The sequence below is a fragment of the Tachypleus tridentatus genome, chromosome 2, assembly GCF_004210375.1.
Source record: "Tachypleus tridentatus isolate NWPU-2018 chromosome 2, ASM421037v1, whole genome shotgun sequence".
Lineage (NCBI taxonomy): Eukaryota > Metazoa > Arthropoda > Merostomata > Xiphosura > Limulidae > Tachypleus > Tachypleus tridentatus.
In genome coordinates, this window is record NC_134826.1 from 47113311 (window position 1) to 47139777 (window position 26467).

Here is a 26467-nt window from a genome sequence, read left to right on the forward strand (position 1 = left end):
GACAATAAAATTGACTACAATGATAAAGTTTTTATATTAAAAGCAATTTTCGTTCTTAAATTACATGGGAAACCGGATATTAGACATTATAATTATTTATGTAATAAAAGAGTTTTATTTTTCTTTCCTTGTACAAAACGAATTTTAGAACAAAGCTCTAAAAACAAGAAGTTTCTTTACACATTCCGTTTTATTTAAAGATCTTTGATGAGAATAGCTTCTTTTATCTTTAACTTCTGCTCATTACTTACTGAACAGATAGCTCGAAACGTCTTATATAAAACTAGTGCACGTGGAACTATATGCTGGATCGGAAGAAGACAAGAGTTTTTACGTCCTTTGAAGCGCCATTTCAATTGTCGTTTAATTGTGCCATCGTATCATGCCAGACATTTGAAATTATAGACGACCAATCAGAAGTGCCTTTTTCTGACTTGAACTTTAACCCCAGGTAGAGTTATTAGCGTGAAGTTGCTGTGAAAAATGGCGAAGTAAAAACCGAGGAAATCTTGAACGATCAAGTTTTTCTGAGGTTACGCAAAGTTGATTTGATAGTTCACCAATATAAGTCAACAAAATATTGAGCTGTCTCATCTTCTTAAGTGCTGAGAATACCTTTTGATTAGACAGTTAATGCACTTTTTAAAGGGTGTCACTTTTCCAATAAACTCGTTTTTAAATTATTTAAAAAACAAAATGAGTACTACTAGCAATTCTGTAAGTTCTGGCAATTAAGTTATTATAATTTAAAGGGACTTCTCGAGTCATAGACTTTTGTCTTAGATTTTATTTTGGTGAAATACAAAATAGTTTTATTCATTGTTTTTTCAATCGCACAAAATCCCGTATTAGTTTTAGTTCTTATATTTGGGCAGATTAGGAGATGTCAAAACCAATTATAACAAAGAAAAGCAATTCTCTGCCATTTAAACAAGTTTTAAAAAATCTCACTAAAATACACAGAACACAAACTTTAACAACAGAAAAAAAACATTAATAAAATTGGAGATTAGTCTGATTGCGAGATTTGGGTTATTTTGAATTTTGCGTAAAGCTACACAAGGACTATCTGCGCTAGCCGTCCCAAATTTAGCAGTGTAAGACTAGAGGGAAGACAGCTAGTCATCACCACCCACCGCCAACTCTTGGGCTACTCTTTTACCAAGAAATATTGGTATTGACGGTCACCGTTATAACGCCTCCATGGCTGAAAGGATGAGTATGTTTGGTGCGACGGGGATTCGAACCCGCGATTCTTCAGATTAAGAGTCAGTACCGATTATGAAAAAATAACGAGTCTTAGTAACCATATTTCTTGTCTGTCTCAGCATATGAAAGTAAATTGTCATGTTTAACACATACCCATACGAGTGAGAAGGTTGTTTGGAGACTGTTCCATTACCTAAAAAAAAGTCGGAGTTTAACTGGTGCAGAACAGTGAATCAATTTAAATAATTTGCTTTTTGAGTTTATAAGTAATAAAAATAAAAATAACCACAACAGTATATGTTTTGGCAGGAGCATCTACACTCCCTGAGGTAATTTTTTTATAATATTATTAGTATTTCAAATATTCCTATGAATTTAGAAAGGACATATTTCATTGAATAGGCCTAACGTTAAAAGTTCAATTCTCCACATTGAAAACTAAGTAACGTAAGAGAATGGCGTCTCCTCGTATCAGCATTAGAGAAAATATTATAACTTAGAAATCAGTTTTATAGCTACTTTTTAGTTATTCGTTTAGAAAACATTTTAGTAAAGATAGAACTTTTCTTTATACGAAGAATTGCGCTGTCGACAACTTAGAGATAAGCGATAAGTTTCCTTTGAATCTGTACAGTCATTAACTCTCATTATCAGAGCTCATACATGCTTCTTTCAATAAAGTTTCTCAGTAGTTTCGATTTTTAGTTATATTAGTATCGACTTCAGGTTTGTTTATTTAGGCCACTTTTAATTTACTTTGTTGTCATAGCAACCATTTGTTGTGTAACCTTTTCTTTTCTTCTTATTTTTATCAAAAGAACAAAAGACCTTGTACATTCTTGGTTCTAACGATGCGAAATGTCTCCCATTGTGGAAAGTTGTGTAGAACATGTCATCTACTGTTGATTCCCTTTAACTATTTTTATGTTTTCTGGAAAAGCAGGCCCGGCATGGCCAGATGGTTAAAGCACTCGACTCGTTATCCCAAACATTCTCGCCTTCTCAGTCGTAGGGGCATTATAACGTAACGGTCAATCCCACTAGTCGTTGGTAAAAAAGTATCCCAAGAGGTGACGGTAGGTGGTGATGACTAGCTGCCATTCTTCTAGTCTTATATTGCAAAATTAGGGACGGCTAGTGCAGATAACCCTCGTGTAGCTTTTCGCGAAATTTAGAACAAAACAAACTAAATGTAGAAAAGCTGGAGGAATGAAGCTTTATTACTGTATTTGTTGTGCTTGAAACCCTCTTACATGTTTATTACAACAGCTGTTTCTTATTTGTCTAACACTTGTATTACGTTTACAGAAGCTATTGTTATTGTGTTTTAAACTACAAATCTTGATTTGTTTTAGACCACATATCATTACTACTATTGTCAAAACGAGATTGCTGTTCACGTGGTAATGATACGAATGTGAAACGCTGTTCATGTGGTAATGATATGAATGTGAAACGCTGTTTATGTGGTAATGATATGAATGTGAAACGCTGTTCATGTGGTAATGATATGAATGTGAAACGCTGTTCATGTGGTAATGATATGAATGTGAAACGCTGTTCATGTCGTAAAGATACGAATGCGAAACGCTGTTTATGTGGTAATGATACAAATGTGAAACGCTGTTCATGTGGTAATGATACGAATGTGAAACACTGTTCATGTGGTAATGATACGAATGTGAAACGCTGTTCATGTGGTAATGATATGAATGTGAAACGCTGTTCATGTGGTAATGATATGAATGTGAAACGCTGTTCATGTGGTAATGATATGAATGTGAAACGCTGTTCATGTCGTAAAGATACGAATGCGAAACGCTGTTTATGTGGTAATGATACAAATGTGAAACGCTGTTCATGTGGTAATGATACAAATGTGAAACACTGTTCATGTGGTAATGATACGAATGTGAAACGCTGTTCATGTGGTAATGATATGAATGTGAAATGCTGTTCTAGCCCAAATAGCAAGCCTTCATCACGTCTAATAACCCTTAAATATAAGGTTACATACAACATGCTAAGAAACAATGTTTTATTCATTTATTAGTAATCCAAGCGAGCACCAATGAGTGCAATTTACTCTCACGGTTATGTTTCAAAACGTAATAGTCACACGTAACTCTGTTGCTGTTAAACCTGATGATAGACTATTGTATTTACAAACATGACTTCTTCGTTAAAATGATTAATGTTTCTGGCAATATGATTTAACATTAGAGCACCTGTCATGTACAGCAGATGTTTATTAGAAAAACTGGTAATAACCTCCATTATAAATACTGACACATGCACAGTGTTATATCTAGTAACATTTAATTAGAAACATTGGCATGTTGGGCAGTTAACCATTAAAAATGTCGTCATGTCCAACAACCTTTATTTAGAAACACTGTCGTTTATTAACATCTCCTGATTAGACACACTATCATGTCCAATAACCTTTGTTTAGAAACACTGTCGTTTATTAACATCTCCTGATTAGACACACTATCATGTCCAATAACCTTTGTTTAGAAACACTGTCGTTTATTAACATCTCCTGATTAGACACACTATCATGTCCAACAACCTTTATTTAGAAACACTGTCGTTTATTAACATCTCCTGATTAGACATACTATCATGTCCAACAACCTTTATTTAGAAACACTGTCATTTATTAACATCTCCTGATTAGACATACTATCATGTCCAATAACCTTTGTTTAGAAACTGTTGTTTTCAATATCTCCTGATTAGACACACTATCATTCCTTAATTAGAATCCTTATAATGAGTAATGTCCTCTCACTACAAACACTACAAGTGTTAAATACTTACTCATCAGAATAGCTGGAGAATCAACAAGTTGTATTCCAGTGTTAACATTCACATACGTGTACATATTAATCATCAACCACAACGCTGATAAACCAATTAGTAACAAAAACTTCTACGTTCACTACAGCGACCTCTTCAGTCAGTTTCTACTTATAGTCCACATAAGAAGTCAAATAAAATTTATAACGCTGTCCTATACGTTAATAATATTCAGAACTGAGTTACTTAGAGCTCATAATTTATACTTGTAAACTGCTAATAATCCACATATTTAGTACCTATTATTGTTACTTAAAACGTCTGATGCAAAGTAAGTGGATTATATTGATTTGTGCTAAAACGTAACGTCTCAGTTAATTAACAAATCCAACCAAATTCCCGGTAGTAGTTACTGTCAAAGATCAACACACGTGAAAACGTGTTGGATAATCGTTTGAATATCTTTTAACCACAGTTCCTTTCAGTGATGATATTTCGAACTATCTTTTAAGAATAATGTGTTTAGATTATTGTGTTTGTAAAAGAAATAGAGCTGTGACAAATTTGATGATTTTAAAACAAAATTTTGGACGTCTAACTCCTACTTCTATAAAATGTGTTTTCCAAAGAAATACTTACATAATAACCGACGTTCTCTTTGTTATGAATTTCACGTGAAGTTATCTGTGGCAGCCGCTCTTAATTTTGAAATGTTAAACTAGATATCACACAAACTACCATCAACTCTTGAGCTATTTCTTATCTACGAAAAGAAGAATTGACAGATACTTTGTAATTCCCCAACGGCTGGAAGGGTGGCATGTTGTTTACTAACCGGATTTGAATCTGCGCTTCTCAGAGTGCGAGTGGAGTGACCTAACCAGTAAGCTATTTATACGAAGTAATATAAAACAACAAACATCATGTAAAGGTTTATTCTATATGACTACTACCTCAACCATTTCAGTTCTTAAATACAAATCATTTATTCCATGGTTGCCTATCTATAAATCTAAGGCTTTTTAAATGTTAAATGCATAGTTTAATCCATGTGTTTGGCACAGCATACATAACCCTTTATACACAAAAGTACCAAAATTATTTTTTTTTGTTATGATTAACTAAATTACATTAATTTGTAAAATAATTTTAAAAACACTTTTTGGTAAGTTTCATTAAATTTTGTAGATTTTTTTCAAAACAAGATCTAATTTATTTAACTACGCTCGTATTTTTTGACACAACATCAAACCTCTCGTAAAGACAACAGCGTTTAACAGAATCTCAAACGTGTTATTGTAATACAGTATTCGTGAGCTTCGTATAAATGTTTTGGAAAATTAACGAAACCTAACTTTGAAGTATCTTCTAGTTTCTTTTGTTCGGGATTCACTTTGGAAATATTTTCGTTAATAATGCATCTCAAGATATACTATAGAAGTAAGACCAAAAAAAAAAAAAAAAACAACCAAAAATAACACAACACTTTCAGTTCGGTCAATCTGTCATTGTGTAGTTTTTACAAAAACTGTTTTAAAACGAATTAATAAAAGTTCCAAATGTAATTTTAATTGTAGATCTAAATATATTCAATAGTTCGTGCAGAAAATAGAAGATAAAATTAATCAGCGGGCGAATGAAATGCTTTCACCAATAAAATCATCTTTTATTTAATAATTATATTTTAAAAAGTAAAGTATTCAAATTTGCATGCACGTGTTTAGTTGAATATTTATTCATCATATGTTTCATAAATGTTCTTAGTCATAATGTAGAAAAAATACAAAAATCTTCACGCACGTGCGTTTATTTAACGTATTTAGTTGAGTATTTATTTATCATACGTTTTATGTAAGTTCCTAAACATTTTTCTGATATAAATATTATTGTAAGTTTCTTAGCCTCTTTCATTAAATTAAGTGTGGAAAATGAAAGTTTGTTTTTGATGTACGGGGGTGGCACAAAATAAGTTTAGAAACGTCTTGTTTTGTCAGCTGGTGCACGAATATAAAACTACAACCTATTTATGAAAAGACAAAAAGAGTAGGGGGCGCTGGAAGATAATTTAAAAGAAATGCATTTTGTTACATCATATTATTCTCTTTGTACGTTTTGTTAATAGGGTTCAGCAAGTAGCGCGAAGCAAGTCATGACATCCTGAACCGTATCATGTGATGTTAAATATGTTTTTTTTTTTTTTTAAGTGCTAACAATGAGTGGTTGTAAACAATCGTGTTTATCAACTGGTGAGTGCATGAGTTCTCGCATCAGACTCCAGCTCCCCAGTAATTCAGCGGTATGTCTGCGGACTTACAACGCTAAAATTTGGGTTTTTATACCAGTGGTGGGCAGTGCACAGATAGCCCATCGTGTAGCTTTGTGCTTAATTCAAAACAACAACGACATCAAACTCTTACTGTCAACTGCTGTTCCTAATAACGTGATGAGCAAATACAGTTTCAACATCATCTTACGCCGTCACCTGTGATCTCGTTTTAATGTGTTTCTTAGTTCTCAGAAATCTGATTAACTTATGTTTCATACATAAATAAAAACTTTGAAACTTCTAAATTGATTGGTTGTCCCATCAACCTAACATTCAAATCTAAGCTTTCTTTATTTGAACTCTAAACAGTTGCGTATTATGATTCATTTACACTACATCCTATTTTACCATAAAGTTATATAGTATTCCTGCTAGATTAACTTTGAAATAGAGATTCTAATAATTAACGTAAATACACGTTTTTAGTTCAGAATGTTGAGGATTACCTAAAATATGAAATTCAATTTGACTTTTAAAAGTGCATTTAAATTATTTAATAGAATACCGCTAGTATTTGAAAACAATATTAAAAAACATGCTACCATTCAAGTGGCCCCATTTGATATCTTTCATAACAATACAAACCGTTTGTCTTCTACTACATTACACCCCATTTACATCATCTGATACTACAACCACTTTATATCATCTGATACATTACAAGACATTACAACCACTTTATATTCTCTGATACATTACACGACATTACAACCACTTTATATCATCTGATACATTACACGACATTACAACCACTTTATATCATCTGATACATTACAAGACATTACAACCACTTTATATCACTTGATACATTACACTACAGTACAACCATTTATATCATCTAATACGTTACACAACATTACACCCAATTTATATCATCTGATACATTACACGACATTACATCCCAGTTGTATCACCTGATACATTACACGACATTACAACCACTTTATATCACCTGACACAACATTACACCCAATTTATATCATCTGATACATTACACGACATTACATCCCAGTTGTATCACCTGATACATTACACGACATTACAACCACTTTATATCACCTGATACATTACACGACAGTACACACCTTTATATCACCTGATAATGTACACGACATTATGACCCTTTTATACCATCTGATATATTAGACGACATTACAAACCCTTTATATCAACTGATACATTACACGACATTACACCCCACTTATATCACCTGATACATTACACGACATTACACCCAATTTATATCATCTGATACATTACACGACATTACATCCCAGTTGTATCACCTGATACATTACACGACATTACAACCACTTTATATCACCTGATACATTGCAAGACATTACACCCCATTTATATCACCTGATAATGTACACGACATTATGACCCTTTTATACCATCTGATATATTAGACGACATTACAAACCCTTTATATCAACTGATACATTACACGACATTACACCCACTTATATCACCTGATACATTACACCCAATTTATATCATCTGATACACATTACACATTACATGACATTACACCCCACTTATATCACCTGATACATTACATGACATTACAACTCCTATATATCATCTGATACATTACACGACATTACACCCCACTTATATCACCTGATACATTACACGACATTACACTCCATTGATATCATCTGATACATTACACGACATTACACCCCACTTATATCACCTGATACATTACATGACATTACAACTCCTATATATCATCTGATACATTACATGACATTACAACTCCTATATATCATCTGATACATTACAAGACATTACACCCCATGTATATCATCTGATACATTACACCACATTACAACCCCTTTATATCACCTGATACATTACACCCCATTTATATCGCCTGATACATTATACGACATTTCAACCCCTTTATATCACCTGATATATTACACGACAATACACCCAATTTATATCACCTGATACAATAAACCCCTTTTATATCACCTGATACATTACACGACATTACAACCACTTTATATCATCTGATACATTATGGGACATTAAACCCCATTTATATCATCTGATACCTTACACGACATTATACCCCTGTATATTACCTGATACATTGCAACACATTACACCCCATTTATATCACCTGATAATGTACACGACATTATGACCCTTTTATACCATCTGATATATTAGACGACATTACAAACCCTTTATATCAACTGATACATTACACGACATTACACCCCACTTATATCACCTGATACATTACATGACATTACAACTCCTATATATCATCTGATACATTACAAGACATTACACCCCATTTATATCATCTGATACATTACACTACATTACAACTCCTTTATATCATATGATACACTACACCCCATTTATATCACCTGATACATTACCACTGTAATAATAGAAGGCTCCTCTGGTTAAGAAATAAGTGGTCTAGGTGTTCTGTGTATATGTCTTATGACATTCCCTAACTATAATGTTTTTTTGGATATATTCATTTTAAAACACAAACAAACTAAGAGGTCTTGTTTTTTAATTTTGTAAAAAGATACATGAAGGTTATCTGCGCTAGCAGTTCCTAATGTATCTGATTTAATCCCTAATTTAACAGTAAAACACAAGAGGAAAGGAAGTTAATCATCGCAACCTTTTTAATCAATGAACACGAGGATTGAACGAGAATGTTTGGTGAGATGGGGATTCACACCCACAACCGTCAGATTACGAATCGATCGTCTTAACCACCAGGCTAGCTAAAACATAATGAAATGGCAACTTTTCTTAACTTATACACTTGTGACACAAAACGGAGATTTTTCTGGTTTGGTTTGAATTTCGCGCAAGGCTACACGATGGCTGTTTGCGTTTAATCACTTGCAAAAATGTTCTTGTTGAGTTTCATAATTCCTGAAAAAGGTGTTATAATCAAATGATTTACGAAACCACAAAAACAAACAGGTAGAGGACGCTAGTTATGTTAAGAACTATATGGCCGACAAAGTTATGACGTTAGTGTCAAAGCAGAGGTAACCCTTGCTGAGACTAATAATTCAATTTTAGGTTAATTTATTTTTCATATAGGCGATTCTGTTTCTTTTAGGATAAGCAAAACGCTACACAATAAGGATATTGGTGTCATGAGTATCGAAACCCAATTTTAAGTGTTATAAATCCGCAGACTTCCCGCTGTGACACTAGAGAGCAAAGTCATGATGTCATTATCACGTGGTATTCTTGTGTTAAATCCAAAACTATATCGATTATAATAAAACATAAATCTAATAAAGTTATCCACTTTAATTCTCTCACCAGAAAGAAGAGTCATGACCAAGCAGTGAACTTGTCTAAATTGTGAATCAAAAGGAGTCCTGGTTTGCGTCCCCTTCCTGCAAAAAAAATATTTATTTCACCGTTTGAGACCGCGGATGTGTCATAAGGGTGACCGTCAAATCCATTTATTTCATTAGAACAAAAGTACCTCAATAGTTTGTGTTGAAGCGGGACAGTTATGCGCAGATACCTCTTACGCGGCAACAAACGACTCTATTAAGGCATAAGCTTTAATTACAACAGCAATCTTATGCACGCACAACAAAACATAAGCAACTTCATAATTCGTATCATAAAACAGTAGTGCCTTTAAGACTCACTTGACATGGCCAGGTGGTTAGGGCGCTCACTCGTAATCTTCGGGTTCGAATTAACGTCACACCACACATGCTTACCCTTTCAGCCGCGGGGACGTAATAATGTTACGGTAAATCCCACTATTCGTTGGTAAAAGAGTATAGCCCGAAGGCTGGCGGTGGGTGGTGATGACTAACTGCCTTCCCTCTAGTCTTATACTGCTAAATTAGGGACAGCTAGCACAGATAACAGTCGTGTAGCTTTGCACGAAATTAAAAAAACAAACAAATAAACCTTATGACTCGCATCACAATACAGTAGCGATTTTGTAAACTGCACAACAAAACATCAGTGACCTCGTGACTGGAACCACAATATACAACACACATCTCGTGTCCAATACAAATACCGTTTTCTTAATGAAAGTTGTGTCAATGACTCAGAGCTATATTAACATCATGACGTCTCACCAGATATATGTTATATTTATATCCACGTAAACCAAGGCTCCCTACAAACATTTGAAGAAGCATTTTACTGGTAAAAACAAAAGTCTGTTTACTAGTTAAGCCTACATACCTGTGAACCAAGTCTGTTTACTAGTTAAGCCTACATACCTGTGAACCCAGTTGTCGGTTTTTCGGATGGTACTGCCTGTTCTGGAAACGTCATCCTTATCTGATGCCAATTGTAAACCTTCCAGGCGCTTCTGTCATATAGCGCAAAATATTTACTTACGTTATCATTTCTAATGAACCAATTTCAAGAACCAGTTGCTTTCCTAAAGAAGATCGAAATCCGCTCGCCATTTCGGCATGCTAGAAGCGTATCGATAAAGTTACCTATCACTGCCAGTGGTTGCTTAGTAAGGCGTGTATTATAATATCTAATTCCAAGCTACCGAAACGGCGAACCAACTTCGATTCTTTTTTTTTAGTTTAAGCTTAAGTATTCATACTTAACTACGGTTACCATTTCCAATAAATATTATACACTTTGAGGAACCAATTACCTGCTAACTATGATATCCGATATTAAGAGAAAACACATACTATTCTCTTGAAATCGATTTATTGATTTATGTGTTTCGATGTATATATATATATGTATATGAACTTACATATAATTTTATAGAGCTTGTGTTTGAGATAGACCTAAGGAAAATCAAACTCCGCCATTTCTGTATATTACTAGCATATCGGTGAGATTGGTAATCACCAGATATTTCATTAAGCATATGCTTTGAGATTTAATACTGAGCTACTGACAAGAAGAACCAGCTTCGACATATTTTTTTTAAATTAATAAACACACGTTGTTGTTGATTTTAGTACCTTCCCCTACTATACAGCCACACCAGCTAGTTGGTTATCCATGGCTATTGTTACATAATTTGCTTGTTATTTTACTTTATTCTAAGCATTTCAAGCATAATCATTATGGTTATAACCGTACCATAAAGGCCTTACCGGTAAATGTGGTTTCTACAAGCTATTGGACACTTACAACTTAATTAATTAATCTGGTTACACGTTTCCAAGTGCATCGTTTTTAAAGTTTGGGAATGGCAGCTGCCTTGTAGATTTGGTATCAAAGATCTTATAGAAAAAAACACAGAAATGGTATTATTGAAATATGTAAACGATAAAGTGATTTATAATACTACCTTATTACGTAATGTGATATAAATTACGTCAGCCAATTTACCCTGAAAACATTCCGAAACGTTTCCACGTCTGTGTTTGTGTACCACCTGTTTAATAATTGAATGTGCTATTTTGTTCATTGTTATTTGAATGAACGCCCTTTCTAAATGTGGGACAACTGAACAACTTTGGGGCTGGTGAACAAGATTTAGGCATCTACAAATTTTTCTCTCATTATCATCCTCTCTATGCAATTTTGAGTCCAGATTACAGTGAATAAAAGGGGCCCTCTGTATTTTTGTTGAATTACAGAAAGAACAGACTGTCATGAATAGAAAAGCGAAATTCTTGGACGTGCTATTGATAAATGAAATATTATTAGGGTTCTTCAAAAGCTCAAGTTAAAAGATTTAACAACACACTAAATCATTTTATCACCAAAAATTTCGTTTAATTATTTAGCCGTTAGGGATGTTGTCACTAAACGTATAAGTTGATTCCAATTCGATAGATATGTCTGTCAAACTGTAGTCCATGTTTACGGTACTTTTTGTGAACATACAAAATTGGACAACAACAATCCCAATGGAAAATTATAACACTCATTTCAAATTATGTTACTTAAAAATAACACATTAATATATGTTAAAATAACAAATAAATAACGTGTGTGTGTGTTTCAATATCAGTCATAGATGCAGGCGTTTACTTGAGGATTTGCAATTCTGTTTACAGATTGATGGAAATAAAAGCTCTAGGTAAACCTATGTCTTTAAATTTTCATGTAATGTTACTATGTGAATATTTAATGTTGCAGGTCCAATTGGCTTACACTCTGTGGCTATACAAACTAACATACACACACATATATATTTCTCCATTACTGCAACCTTAATAGCTGTCGAAAATCAAAATATAAGTGCTAATGACATACAGAGATATATTCAAAATATTAGGCTTAACAATATGCTCAGTAAAATGGGAAAAAGTGAGAAATTACATATAGAATTTACAGTTGCTACAGGGGCTTATTTATGATATTGGCAGTTCACTTTTAAACACTTTAAAAATTACAGTCAGGAGTAGAATTCAGATGTACTTACAATGCGATTCCTTTACCGAAAACTCTATTAAAACGGGTTTCAAGAAGATGCGTTACACCTGCAGATGTTTGGTCAATTATACTGAAGAGCCCCCTCACGATGAGCTAGGTTACGTACGACGATTGCGTGGACTCTGTTTCCATGACAACGATAATATATCCGAGTCAATACATTTAATGGAACTGCTGGAAACTGGCGGGAAAGTACTAAAACATAGTGTTTCAGACGTCTCTCTTGTTCGGAAAAATAATCCACAAATACCCTGTTATTGCAAAATGAATGACAAACACATGCATTTATAACAAACCTCAACACAATCATGGTGATTAGATAGCACTGGGTGATGCCTTTCTATTTCAATCTTCTCTTTACGAGATCGAAACCATAAACCAATGAAAAAAATTCCCCTTTAACTGTCATCATGCAACGTAAAGGAAAGTATAAGCAACACGTTTTTAAGCAGTTGCTTGAAATATTTCCTGATTTATATTTTTATCAACCTCCAGTAGCACAGCAGTATGTACTACTGTAGAAACCGGGTTTCGATACCCGTGGTAGGCGGAGCACAGATAGCACATCGTGTAGCTTTTCACTTACCTTTAAACGAACAAACAAGCTGGTTAATGTTTGTTTCCAGTGAAAATTCAAACCGAGAGGGAAATGTCACTTGTACTATCTGTCTGTCTATACGGACGAAAAGTGTTTTTTAGGCTTAACAGAATACAGTATGTTGAAAAAGTTAGCTGGAACGTCTATTAAATAAAAACCCTGGATTTTTACGTCTCTCGACGGACTTGCAAGAGACAACACCAACAAAAAGATAAATTATGTCGAATTTGTAATCGTGTTATCACTTAACTTCAATCGCAAAAACACCGCAAACCACACAACATATTCATGTTCTATTCGGATTACACTGCTAAATTATGGATGGCTAGAACAGATGGACCTCGCATAGTTTTGCGCTAAATTCAAACCAAACCAAACCAAACCATAACAATGCATTAAATATTGAGAGAGACCAAAATACTGTTATGGCTTACACATTTCTATTATACTCTCAGAAAACCATAGTAACGAATGAAGTCCTTGAGTAGTTGAGCATTGGATGCCAAACATTCAGTTTGTTTGTATTTGGTATTTGCGTAAGGCTGCTCAAGGACTCTTTCTACTAATGTCGTTAATTTTGAACTGACAGACTAGAGGGAAGAAAGTTGATAAACAGCGTCTACAAACAACTGTTGAGCTTATGTAATATAATAAGGAAATTTGATCACTACTTTTGTAAAACATCTGTGGCACCAAAGAGAGCAGCGCTCTCTGGCAGAAACGGAATGCGATTTACGACCCTCGAATTCACAGTTCAGTACTCTAACTACTTAGCCATGAACGACTTTCTTTAAGCGGGTTTTGAAGGGGAAAAAATGTAAAGAAGAAACCATCTGTATATTTGTACAGGAATTCAGTGCCTTTGTTCATCGGTTTCATTTGTTATTACAATCACTTCTCTCTTACATGAAAAGTGTGGCATGCCTTAGTCGAACTTTGTTCCCTTCTGGTTAAAACATAGTTTCCTGAAGTTAATAAAGGTACATAAGCATGCATGATTTTATTTTAGATATATATTATTTCGTAGATTTCTATAGAATATTCTAGATCTCTAGATTAATGCAGTACAGTTTTCACCGAAATTTTGGGTTCCTAATGGATAAAAATAAAACATATAAATCGGAAAATATCAAACTATATTTCAAATATTATTTTGAAAAATTAGGAAATAAATTAAAGAGATGTTATATGAAAAAGGCTTAATTCATAATAAATACCATTTTTATTTTAACAAAACAGGCTTTCGAAGGCAAGCCACCCATGTAACCATTATGATACTCCTTTCTAAAGTCAACAAAATGTAGTTACCATGTTGTACAAGACAACCAACAAGAAATTACTAGACAATTAACATGTAGCTGTTATGCAATACGATATAGTTAAGATGTAGCTATCATGCTTTACAGTAAGCTAACAGATTCCATTTATTAATAGAATTATTATAACGGCAATAAATCAGGCGTGTTCTCATGGTTAGCATGTCCAGATTTTAAACCCGAGTATTCATGGTTTATAATCCATTGTTAATAAAGAGAGTTGTGCTTCGTATATTGAGCTGTGAATGAGGTGTAATAGAATAATATAATTCAACTATTCGATTAGAGTAGATCAAAAGTTGGCGGTGGGTGCCTTTTATTACCTCTAGCATAAATAAATTGTATTGTCACTAAATATTTCTAAAATTGTTTCTTTAATTCTTCACGTTTAATTGTTACAAATTAAAAAAAATATATTTAGAATAATTTTGTAATTAGCACACGTGGCAATTTTTGAAGAATTTGAAAAACACGTTTCATTGTTACAAAAAGAAAGCCAAAACATATTTAAAATGATTATAGAATTATTACAGGTGGCACGTGTTCGCAACAAAAGTGGAAATTAAAAATATAGACATTTCGAATAAAGAGTGTAATAATAACAGATAATATATCGATGTATTTGTTATTGAAATTACAAAGCTCAGAGGGAAAATAGTTATACATTAGCCGTCTACTTTATTTGGAACTAAAGATTTTTTTTTATATTTTGGCCTGATCTGAGTTGCAGATGAAAATGAAGTTAATCACATGATCTCTGGAGAAGCATATTTGCAGTCTAATGTGTGTCGAGAACGTTAAGATATTAACATGTTAAGCGAGCTATGATCGTGTGTGTGTAATGTACGTCGAGCTTGTGTCACAGTAACCAGTTTTATGGATAGGCTGCTCCAAGACATCAGACATTGGAGCTCATCAGGAACGGCAAAAAAGCGAATAAAATTTATACTGCGAGAAACAACTGTGGTCGTAAATACGTATTTACCGAAAGAGAATAAAGGCTGTTAAAGTACGACATTCGTTAAACAACACACCAAGCGACAGACATTTAATAGGGTAATCGAGACACGTCTCTAGCTGAGAAGAATGCGAGAAGTGGACTGCAGCAGTATGAGACCATTGTATAAGACATTGGACTCAGTTATCAGTAAGGACAAACGTTTTGAGTGATGAAAAGGTTGTAGACTTTGGATTAATAAGAACTAGTGAAAGTTTGTTTGTCTTGTTTTGTTTTCGAATTTCGCACAAAGCTACTCGAGGGCTATCTGTGCTAGCCGTCCCTAATTTAGCAGTGTAAGACTAGAGGGAAGGCAGCTCGTCATCACCACCCACCGCCAACTCTTGGGCTACTCTTTTACCAACGAATATGGAATTGACCAACACATTATAACGCCCCCACGGCTGAAAGGGCGAGCATGTTTGGCGCGACGGGGATGTGAACCCGCGACCCTCAGATTACGAGTCGCATGCCTCAACACGCTTGGCCATGCCGGGCCAACTAGTGAAAGATAATGTGGTCTAATGAAATATGTTTTACTCAATTTTTTCTCAGATGAGAACAGACAGATTAAAAATAAGCCACAAGAACAACTCATCTCTTTTTTGTAGTTCCAAATGTCCAGACTTCTGGTGGAAGATTAATTGTTTGGTGCATGTTTCCATTGTTCCTTGGTACCTTTGGATAACTGGATCAATTTGACTAGAAATGAGGTAATTCATACAGCTATGCTTCATGTTTACCATGATGAAAATAGTTACTTCTAATACGATAATATTTTTATCTACCTTGTCCACGTTGTGCGTGTATGACTGGAGGAACATGAAGGCTTCTTCTATGACCAATGTAGGCTATGGACCTAGAGTTGAGTATCTGTAGAATGGGCTTGACAGACTAATTCGCCGTCACGATTTCCTGCCATCTATTTCCACAAATGGCGTGCAATAGTAATGGCTAAAAGAGAAAACCTCTCAGGACACCATCTAACACCTCAGGATTATATGCCACTTCAGTCTAGCACCGTCTGGTGATCAAGACACCAGCGATAGAGGGATTAAGTCCCGTTACTTCAAATGCTCGCCTATTCAGATGTTATAATGTGTGACTAATCTCACTTTTCATTTGTAAAAGAGTAGCCTAAGAGCAGGCAGTGGGTGATGCTGATTAGCTGCCTTCTCTCTAGTCTTTTATTGCCGAATTAATGGGCAGCTGGTGCCCGTATCCTTCTAGTGCTTATGTGCGAAATTAAAAACCAATCAAACACACTATGTCATTTTGTATCATGGCTGTAATTTGGGCAAATTGTGGCTCAGTCAGTCACTAGGTGTAGTTCCTATTAACGTGATCAATCGGTGTATGACGTCTAATTCTTTCACTTGCTCTCCTTATATTATGTTTTCCAAGTGTATGTAAATACGTGCGTATTCATTTTCTACCTGATTTGTTCGTTACGTGTTACGCTATGACGCCACTTCAATATTTGTATACCTAGTTACGTGTCCTCTATTAGTCAACACGAGAGATAGTTTTTTCACTTTGTGATCAACACTGTTTCGGTTCTAGATAGTTTTACTAGTTAGTCTTCTGTGATCTGACGAAAACTAATTTTGTTCTCAAGAATGAGAAAAAAAACTGGTTGACATAGTAACACAAAGCCGCCATTTTGTTCATCTTTCTCTTTCTGTTATAATTCGCGTGATTTCAAAACCACTTTTAAAGACTTTCCTGTAAGAATAATGTAAAAGGTATTTTGTTACTAACTGACTTGAAATTAATAAGGTAAGATTTGTATTAGTAGAAAAAGGGTGATAGAATGATAGAATCTGTTCAAACATTTGAACTCAATACTGTATTAGTACACTCAGAAAATATAGGTACCGAATTTCCTAATTGTGGTATTCATACAGAACAATAAATCTATATTAATTTTTAAAGCATTTTTAGCTTCACTGATAAATTATCTTGTCAATTCGACAATATCTCTTATCTCAGTATGTTTATTCACATCTTTAGTTAATGTGGTTGAAAAGTTCTCTGTGGGATGTTTATTCACCTCTTTAGTTAATGTGGTTAAAAAGCTCTCTGTGAGATGTTTATTCACCTCTTTAGTTAATGTGGTTGAAAAGTTCTCTGTGAGATGTTTATTCACCTCTTTAGTTAATGTGGTTGAAAAGCTCTCTGTGGGATGTTTATTCACCTCTTTAGTTAATGTGGTTGAAAAGCTCTCTGTGGGATGTTTATTCACCTCTTTAGTTAATGTGGTTGAAAAACATGTGGATGTTTATTCACCTCTTTAGTTAATGTGGTTGAAAAATATGTGGATGTTTATTCACTTCCCAATTTGCATTTACTTCTTCCTTAGAGCTAGTGATGACACAAGAGTGGGTGTTAAAGCAACGATTAGAACTGTTTGTTAGTATCTTTTTTTCGACTCCGAATTTTCCTTTATTTCTCTCGATGCGTACTGTATTCATTAATTTACCCACAAACGTGTGTGGCAGTGTTATGAGTCATTGGAGCCTGGAAGAATCTTATACCCGGAACCCCTTTGTTTCTGGATATAGTAGCATGCTTTGACTGTCATAGTGGTATGAACGTCACTGTTTACGTTTCATGAAATGTCTGACACGTAAAATTACGATTTGTTGGTACTAGTGTCTTTCCACTAGGCGTTGATGTCGCTCAGCGAGTTCTAATAATTTATGAGTATGAGTAATGGTGAACAAAAATACATACCAACACGACAACCACATATATCTATTATATCTAGTACTGAAGAGGAATACATACCAACATGACAACCACACATATCTGTTATATCTAGTACTGAAGAGGAATACATACCAACATGACAACCACACATATCTGTTATATCTAGTACTGAAGAGGAATACATACCAACACGACAACCACACATATCTGTTATATCTAGTACAGGTAAGATTCTCACATATTAGTTTAATATATTGTGGTAGCGTGTTGTGTGGTTTATGGGTTTGTGTGTGTATGGTAATATAATAACAATAATTAGAAACCAATTATACACTAATTACCAACATCAACAAACACTAAACCGAAGCAAGGTGGCTGTGGTGGTTGTATTAAACGTGACGTGAAGTCGCTCTTAGACATTTCGTTATGATTGAAAAAGAAATGAAATTGAACCACAACATTACGATAGAAACATAAATAGCTGATTAAAATATAACTCCTGTTATTCATATGCACACATCTGAAAGCTTATCGATCATGTTAACACCCACATATCGAAACAGCAAGAAATATCAAATTTTGATAACATATTTTTGTTTTACAATACGTATTGTTCTTTAACAATGACGGATGTGACTTCATATTTTGATAGGATGTTTTTGTATTACTTTATGTATTGTAATTAAACATTTAGGGACGTGACTCTTCAAAAGCTTTTTTTTTTTTTGAATTTCGCGCAAAGCTACTCAAGGGCTATCTGCGCTAGCCGTCCCTAATTTAGCAGTGTAAGGCTAGAGGGAAAGCAGCTAGTCATTATCACCCACCGCCAACTTTTGGGATACTCTTTTACAAACGAATAGTGGGATTGATCATCACATTATGACGCCAACACGGCTGAAAGGGCGAGCATGTTTGGTGCGAGCAGGATGCTAACCCGCGACCCTCAGATTACGAATCGAACACCTTAACCCACCTGGCCATGCCGGGCCCTTCAAAAACTATTGAAATCAGTGGTAAAACAAATAAAAGGGAAATTTCTACAAGTTTCCTTACGAATTGATAAAAAAAGGAAACAAAAGAGTTAATAATCTAAACTTTGTAATTAAGTGCTCACTAAAATAAAGTTATAATCTTTCTAAAATAATATTTTGTTGTTTACACGAGACCTCGTTGAGTGTGTTTAATATAAATTATCAAATCGTGTTTTCACTTTCTTCGAAATAAAAATTTACCTCAAATGAGTCATAACGTTAAATAACCCAGTTGGAAATGGTTTTTGTTACCTACAAATACTAACCCTAATAATAAAGAGGTAATCTGAAAAGTGACGTGTCACCCCCCTCCAATGACACAACGGCATGTTTGCGGAACCACATAGATAGAAACACAAGCAAGACGTCATCACTGTGAAGTTTTAAAATTCGGGATCTTCGTGTATTCGAAATGGAGGGGCAGTGGGGTTGAGCGTCTCAGTCGAGCCAGAAACGCTTTCTGTTTCGAAAGTGTGGAGCGTGCTTAGTAGCATATCGCTGCTCAAGCCTTGGACCTATCGATTAGCAACCCGCTAAGTGTTATGCCACGTGAAATCCATAAAATAAAAAGCACGCAATGGTTTTATCCAGTTCTGTTAAATGGAAGTTACTTGTAATATACATTTCCAATAGATACAAAGTCCAGAATCGAGTTATAGCATATCAAATCCTACCAAATCATATTATCTACTTCTGCGAAAGAGGTGGTTAAACCGAAGGCGGTGTGTGTGTGTATGTGTGTTTTCTTATAGCAAAGCCACATCCGGCTGTATGCTGAGTTCACCGAGGGAAATCGAAAACCTGATTTTAGCGTTGTAAATCCGTAGACTTACCGATGTACCAGCAGAAGACCCGAAAATCGTACACTCCCCACCTCCATTACTATCTTCATTCGTCTTTGTGATTGACCACCTGGAATTTGTATCAAAAATACTGATACTTCTTCGATAAGTAGACGGATTCGAATCACGGTCGCACCAAACATGCTCGCCCTTTCAGCCGCGGGACGTTACAATAAATCGCACTGTTTGTTCATAAAACAGTAGCCCAAGAGTTGGCGGTGGGTGGTGATGACTAGCTGCCTTCCCTCTCGTATTACACTGCTAAATTAGGGACGGCTAGCGCAGATAGCCCTCGTGTAGCTTTGCGAGAAATTCTAAAACAAATAAACAAACAAACAAATCGACAAGTGGAAGTCATACACAGCACTTTATTTATAAGTAAACAAATGGTTAATAGTAAAATATGAAACTTAAGATTTTACGTTTACCATTGATGCATTTTTGTTACAGATACGCAATATGAACAATTTGTTTTCGAAAACTGCTTTACAAGTGCCCTCAATATTGACTTTGAATGCTAGTAAAGCTAGAAACGTGTCCATGCGTGTATTTAAACAGAACTGCTTGCGTAGAAGGTGTATTCTTGAGCAACAGTGTTTTGTTGTACTGTTGACGTCTGCTGTTGCCAAGGCAACCTATTTAACCAATAATTTTAAAAGACGTATTCTCTGTTCTTCATGAAATGCTGAAAACGAACGAAGCTGCATCGAAATAGATTTATAAAATAAAATATAAAAAAATATAAAATAATTAAAAATCACTTTTGTCAAGATGAGAATCTAATCAGTTTTATCGATTTATAATCCAGTTTTGAGGGTTAAGGTTATTTTTAAAAAAGCGACTTTTGAACAAGTGCTTTGTTTGTTTTTGAATTTCGCTAGCCGTCCCTAGTTTAGCAGTGTAATACTAGAGAGAAGGCAGCTAGTCATTACCACCCACCGCTAACTCTTGGGCTACTCTTTTACTAACGAATAGTGGGATTGACTGTAACATTATAACGCCCCAAGGCTGAAAGGACAAACAAGTTTGGCGCAACAGGAATTCGAACCCTCTACCCTCAGAATACGAGTCGAACACTTTAACCCATCTGGCCATGCCGGGCCACTCGAATGTTAGTAAATGTCAGCTCAGTTTAAGCCCCATAGTGGCACAGCGGTACGTCTGGGGGTTTACAGTACTAGAAATCGGTTTTTGATACCCGTGGTGGACAGAGCACAGATATCTCATCGTGTAGCTTTATGCTTAACTTCAAAAACAAACAAGCGCAATTTAAAATAAGCAGTGAGAAATACAGTAAATTAGGGCATTAATTAGTACACAAGCATAACTTGTCTCGGAATAACTTGGTGTGATAAGAAACTAATAAATAACAGAATATGATAGTTGCTGGAATTAAAGTTACAGAAATTGTCTTGAGATGATTACCAATGATCCAGAACGAATTCGTTTCAAGTGGCTCGGCATGGTCAAGTGGTTAAGGCACTTGACTCGTAATCCGAGGATCGCGGGTTCGAATTCCCGTCACACCAAATATGCTTGCCCTTTCAGCCGTGTGGGCGTTATAAATTGACGGTCAAGCACACTATTCTTTGGTAAACGAGTAGCCCAAAAGTTGGTGGTGGGTGGTGATGACTAGCTGCCTTCCCTCTAGTCTTACACTGCTAAATTAGGGACGGCTAGCGCAGATAGCCTTCATGTAAATTTGAGTAAATTCAAACAAACAAACAGTTTGAAGCCCAGAAGATAAGGAAATATGATTTGGGTTATGTTTTAATCTATTCTGGCTGAGATGCACATGGAAAAGAGGAAAGGCTGAGAGAGAGTTTAAAGTAGGCGGGAACTGTAACAACAGTGTCTTAGAGATAAACAGTTAGCGATCGACAAGGGTGATAAACTGGGATAATTAGAACTGTGACTGATGGAACTATATTCCGATTTGACACGCTTTGTGTAAACAGGAAAACAAGAACGGCAAAAAGGGCACAAACATACTAATTGTAATAATTATAAAAGCTCGGAATAAGAAAACAACATTTAATCACGGGCTTAAGGTAGCTCAAGATGGTTCTGTAACTTTTCATATGTTCTAATATGTTTCAATATTCAGACCTTTCTGAAAGTATGGAATATTGGCGTCTGATCAAGAACTCTGTTAAATGTCACGTGGTATGTACTTTAAAATGCTAATGACCTTCTTAAAATTACACAATCTCTACTATAAAATATTAGTGACTTTCTCAAAAATTACACGTTTGTACTTTAAAATATATATTACAGCAAAATATTTGCGATAGTTTACATGCCGTTCGCTTGACTTTTACTTGGAGATGGCGGTGGGTGGTGATGAAGAATAGTTGCTTTCCTACTAGTCTTACGCTGCTAAATTTGGGACGACTAGAGCAAAGAGCCCTCGTGTAGCTTTGCGCAAAATTCAAAAACAAAAATAAACTTAAATAAGTTCAGTGCTAGTAATACTAGAGGGATTCCAATATACAGTAAACGTAGAATATTTTGTTCTGCTAAACTAATGAAAGTCCATTATCAGTCGATAATTTTGAACTGATGGACTAAAAGAAAGGGATTTATACCACAAGTTCCTATCGTCCAATCTTCGGCTATGCCGTTCCAATAGTTGGATTTTATGGTTATTTGTTTTTTTAGAAATGGGGCACGTCACGTGGATCCTTATGGCAACAGTCTGGCAATCTGATCCCCTAGGCCAAGGTTTTAGTTTATTTTTGTTAGTGGTTTATCAGTCGAAATAGCAACTGATGTTTTTAGCTTTATCCATTTGCTGGGAAATATTTTTCGTTGATTTATAGTTTGGTGAGTAGTTGAAAAAACATTGTAAAAATTGTAAGACACCTATTCGCAGCTTTGAGAAAATTTTATATATTCATTGAATTTCGCGCAAAACTATTCCTGATTTTAAAACGATAAACTAGTCAAATATTCACCGTCAACTTTAGGCTACTCTTTTACTAACGAATAGTGAGATTTACTGTGACATATATTCCACCTCCCTGGCTTAAAGGACGAGTATATTCAGTGAGAGGATTCAAACCTGTTATCCCCAGGTTAAAGGTTGAGTGTCCTAACCACTACGCTATGACAGGTCTCATGGATTTTTCCTAAGATTGTGCTGTGTTGTTCGAAACCAAGCATGGCCAAGTGGTTAAGGCACTCGACTCGTAATCCAAGGGTCGCGGTTTCGAATTTCCGTCATACAAAACATACTCGCCCTTTCAGCCGTGGGGGCGTTATAATGTGTCTGTCAATCCCACTATTCGCTGATAAAAGAGTAGCCCAAGAGTTGGCGGTGGGTGGTGATGAATAGCTGCCTTCCCTGTAGTCTTACTGCTAAATTAGGGACGGCTAACGCAGATAGTCCTCGAGGAGCTTCGCGCGAAATTCAAAACAAACCAAAACAATCGGAACCAAAGAAAACATAAGATTCATTGTGCCTAAAGCCTGTTAAAAATTCTTTGTGAAAGTGTTGCTTAAGGTTGAAAAATTAATAACTCCGAGTGCTTACAACACTAAATAATATCACATTTATATATTCGCTGTGAGCATAGCACAGATGGCCTATTTTGTGGTTTTGTGCTTAACAATGACAAACATATTGAAGAAATTTAAATTCAGAACTTATGTACTGTTATTATCGGAGAGCAACGTTTATAAAGGAGCAAAACACACACAAAAAATTGTCGATTAATTGATAGAAATCAATATATACGCACCTGTGAAACTCACAATATGTATATAAGTCCATATTTTCGTTTTTATTCTAAAAACCCGAATACTGATAAAAGTATTGAAATATTCTCAGTAATTGTATCAAAGTTAAGCTACAACATGTAAAGGAAACATCATTAAAATTCATGTGAGAAAATAAATTGTATTTGTAGGAATTTTGAATGCTAAGTACAAAGATATTTTTTTAACCGTTGAAATTGTTTTTATATGTAAATTATAAAGCCTGCTGAAATATTACGCAACATAAAGCTGGTTTTAAGATAAATAATTTTTTTAACATTTTATAGAGGTCGTGGAAAACCTAACTAATCTGTTTATATATATATATATATGCTAAGTTTCATCTCACAGACTGTATTTTTAATATTAATTTAGAAAAGAACTTTTCTCTGCACGTCAGTCTAAATTTATAATATGTACGGGAACACAAATAATTTAAAACATGAGAACAATAATGAAATCGTGTGAATACATTAATTTACATTGGTTTCTTATATTGTCACGTATTACAGATCTGCATTTTAAGTGACGATGTCATTTCCCAGAAATAATAAAACTTGAAAGTATGAGAACAATCTGTCGTTATGAAAGCCATATAATAATAAGACCTGTCCTATTATCCTCTCATATTATTATACATATGCTCAAGCAATTTATTTTGAGTAAATAATAAATATACTAGAAAACAATTAAAACACCAAAGCAAAAGTTATTTAATTAAAGTAGAGTTTATTAATTAAATTCGACGTTGTGTTATAAAACACTACTATTAATGTCTTCGACATAATGATACAAAGATCAAAGTGTTAGGTGAAATTATATTGATATTTTAAAAACGCTCTCAAAACTTAAGAAAAGCTACGTATAAATACATATGTTTTGTTCATCGATTAAAATGGTTTATTTTTCTTCTGTTGACTGTTAAGACTCCTTTTAAATCACATAATTAAGGTACTTTTTAGGAGTAATCAATTAGAAGGTGTGGGCCATTCTGGGTCTCTTTAGAGCTTCTTTATGAAACTATTTCTAGCTTGCCAAAACTGGATATTCTCAGGAAAATTTCATAGTAATAGTAGTACTATGGTGTAATGCAATGAACTACATCTACGGCTTGTATGACACTTCTTCAACCAAGGTGAAGACACTACACGACAAATCACTGTCCAAACAGCATATTTAAAGTTGCAGATATTTTGCCTTCTAACATACCTTGAAACTATAAGACAAATCACTGTCCAAACAGCATATTACAAGTTGAAGATATTCTGCCTTCTAACATACCTTGAAACTATAAGACAAATCACTGTCCAAACAGCATATTACAAGTTGAAGATATTCTGCCTTCTAACATACCTTGAAACTATAAGACAAATCACTGTCCAAACAGCATATTACAAGTTGAAGATATTCTGCCTTCTAACATACCTTGAAACTATAAGACAAATCACTGTCCAAACAGCATATTTAAAGTTGCAGATATTCTGCCTTCTAACATACCTTGAAACTATAAGACAAATCACTGTCCAAACAGCATATTACAAGTTGAAGATATTCTGCCTTCTAACATACCTTGAAACTATAAGACAAATCACTGTCCAAACAGTATATTAGAAGTTGAAGATGTCCTACCTTCTAACATACCTTGAAACTATAAGACAAATCGCTATCCAAACCGCATATTACACGTTAAAGATGTCCTACTTTCGAACATACCTTGAAACTATAAGACAAATCACTGTCCAAACCGCATATTACACGTTAAAGATGTCCTACTTTCGAACATACCTTGAAACTATAAGACAAATCACTGTCCAAACAGTATATTAGAAGTTAAAGATGTCCTACCTTCTAACATACCTTGAAACTATAAGACAAATCGCTATCCAAACCGCATATTACACGTTAAAGATGTCCTACTTTCGAACATATCTTGAAACTATAAGACAAATCGCTATCCAAACCGCATATTACACGTTAAAGATGTCCTACTTTCGAACATACCTTGAAACTATAAGACAAATCACTGTCCAAACCGCATATTACACGTTAAAGATGTCCTACTTTCGAACATACCTTGAAACTATAAGACAAATCACTGTCCAAACAGTATATTAGAAGTTGAAGATGTCCTACCTTCTAACATACCTTGAAACTATAAGACAAATCGCTATCCAAACCGCATATTACACGTTAAAGATGTCCTACTTTCGAACATATCTTGAAACTATAAGACAAATCGCTATCCAAACCGCATATTACACGTTAAAGATGTCCTACTTTCGAACATACCTTGAAACTATAAGACAAATCACTGTCCAAACAGTATATTAGAAGTTGAAGATGTCCTACCTTCTAACATACCTTGAAACTATAAGACAAATCGCTATCCAAACAGTATATTACAAGTTGCGGATGTTCTAATTTTTGAAATTTTTGTTTCTCTATAACTAAAGACGTTTTCTTTTCTCAA

At 34.6% G+C, this 26467-nt stretch overlaps 1 protein-coding gene across 4 annotated transcripts in view; it reads right to left on the reverse strand.

The window, feature by feature from the left end:
• Positions 1 to 26467, reverse strand: part of LOC143242933 (band 7 protein AGAP004871-like) — an 87160-nt gene that overhangs the window by 44826 nt on the left and 15867 nt on the right. Inside the window, exons 1-2 of one of the 4 annotated variants that reach the window (XM_076486549.1) lie at positions 12732 to 12862; positions 10600 to 10691 (exon numbers count right to left, since the gene is read on the reverse strand). The exons of 2 other annotated variants lie outside the window; for them this stretch is intronic. In XM_076486549.1, the coding sequence (XP_076342664.1) occupies positions 10600 to 10654 (55 nt within the window). In that variant the 5' untranslated portion in view covers positions 10655 to 10691; positions 12732 to 12862. Of the gene's footprint in view, positions 1 to 10599; positions 10692 to 12731; positions 12863 to 26467 lie in introns of those variants that run through there. One more of the 4 variants, XM_076486553.1, reaches the window with a different exon arrangement.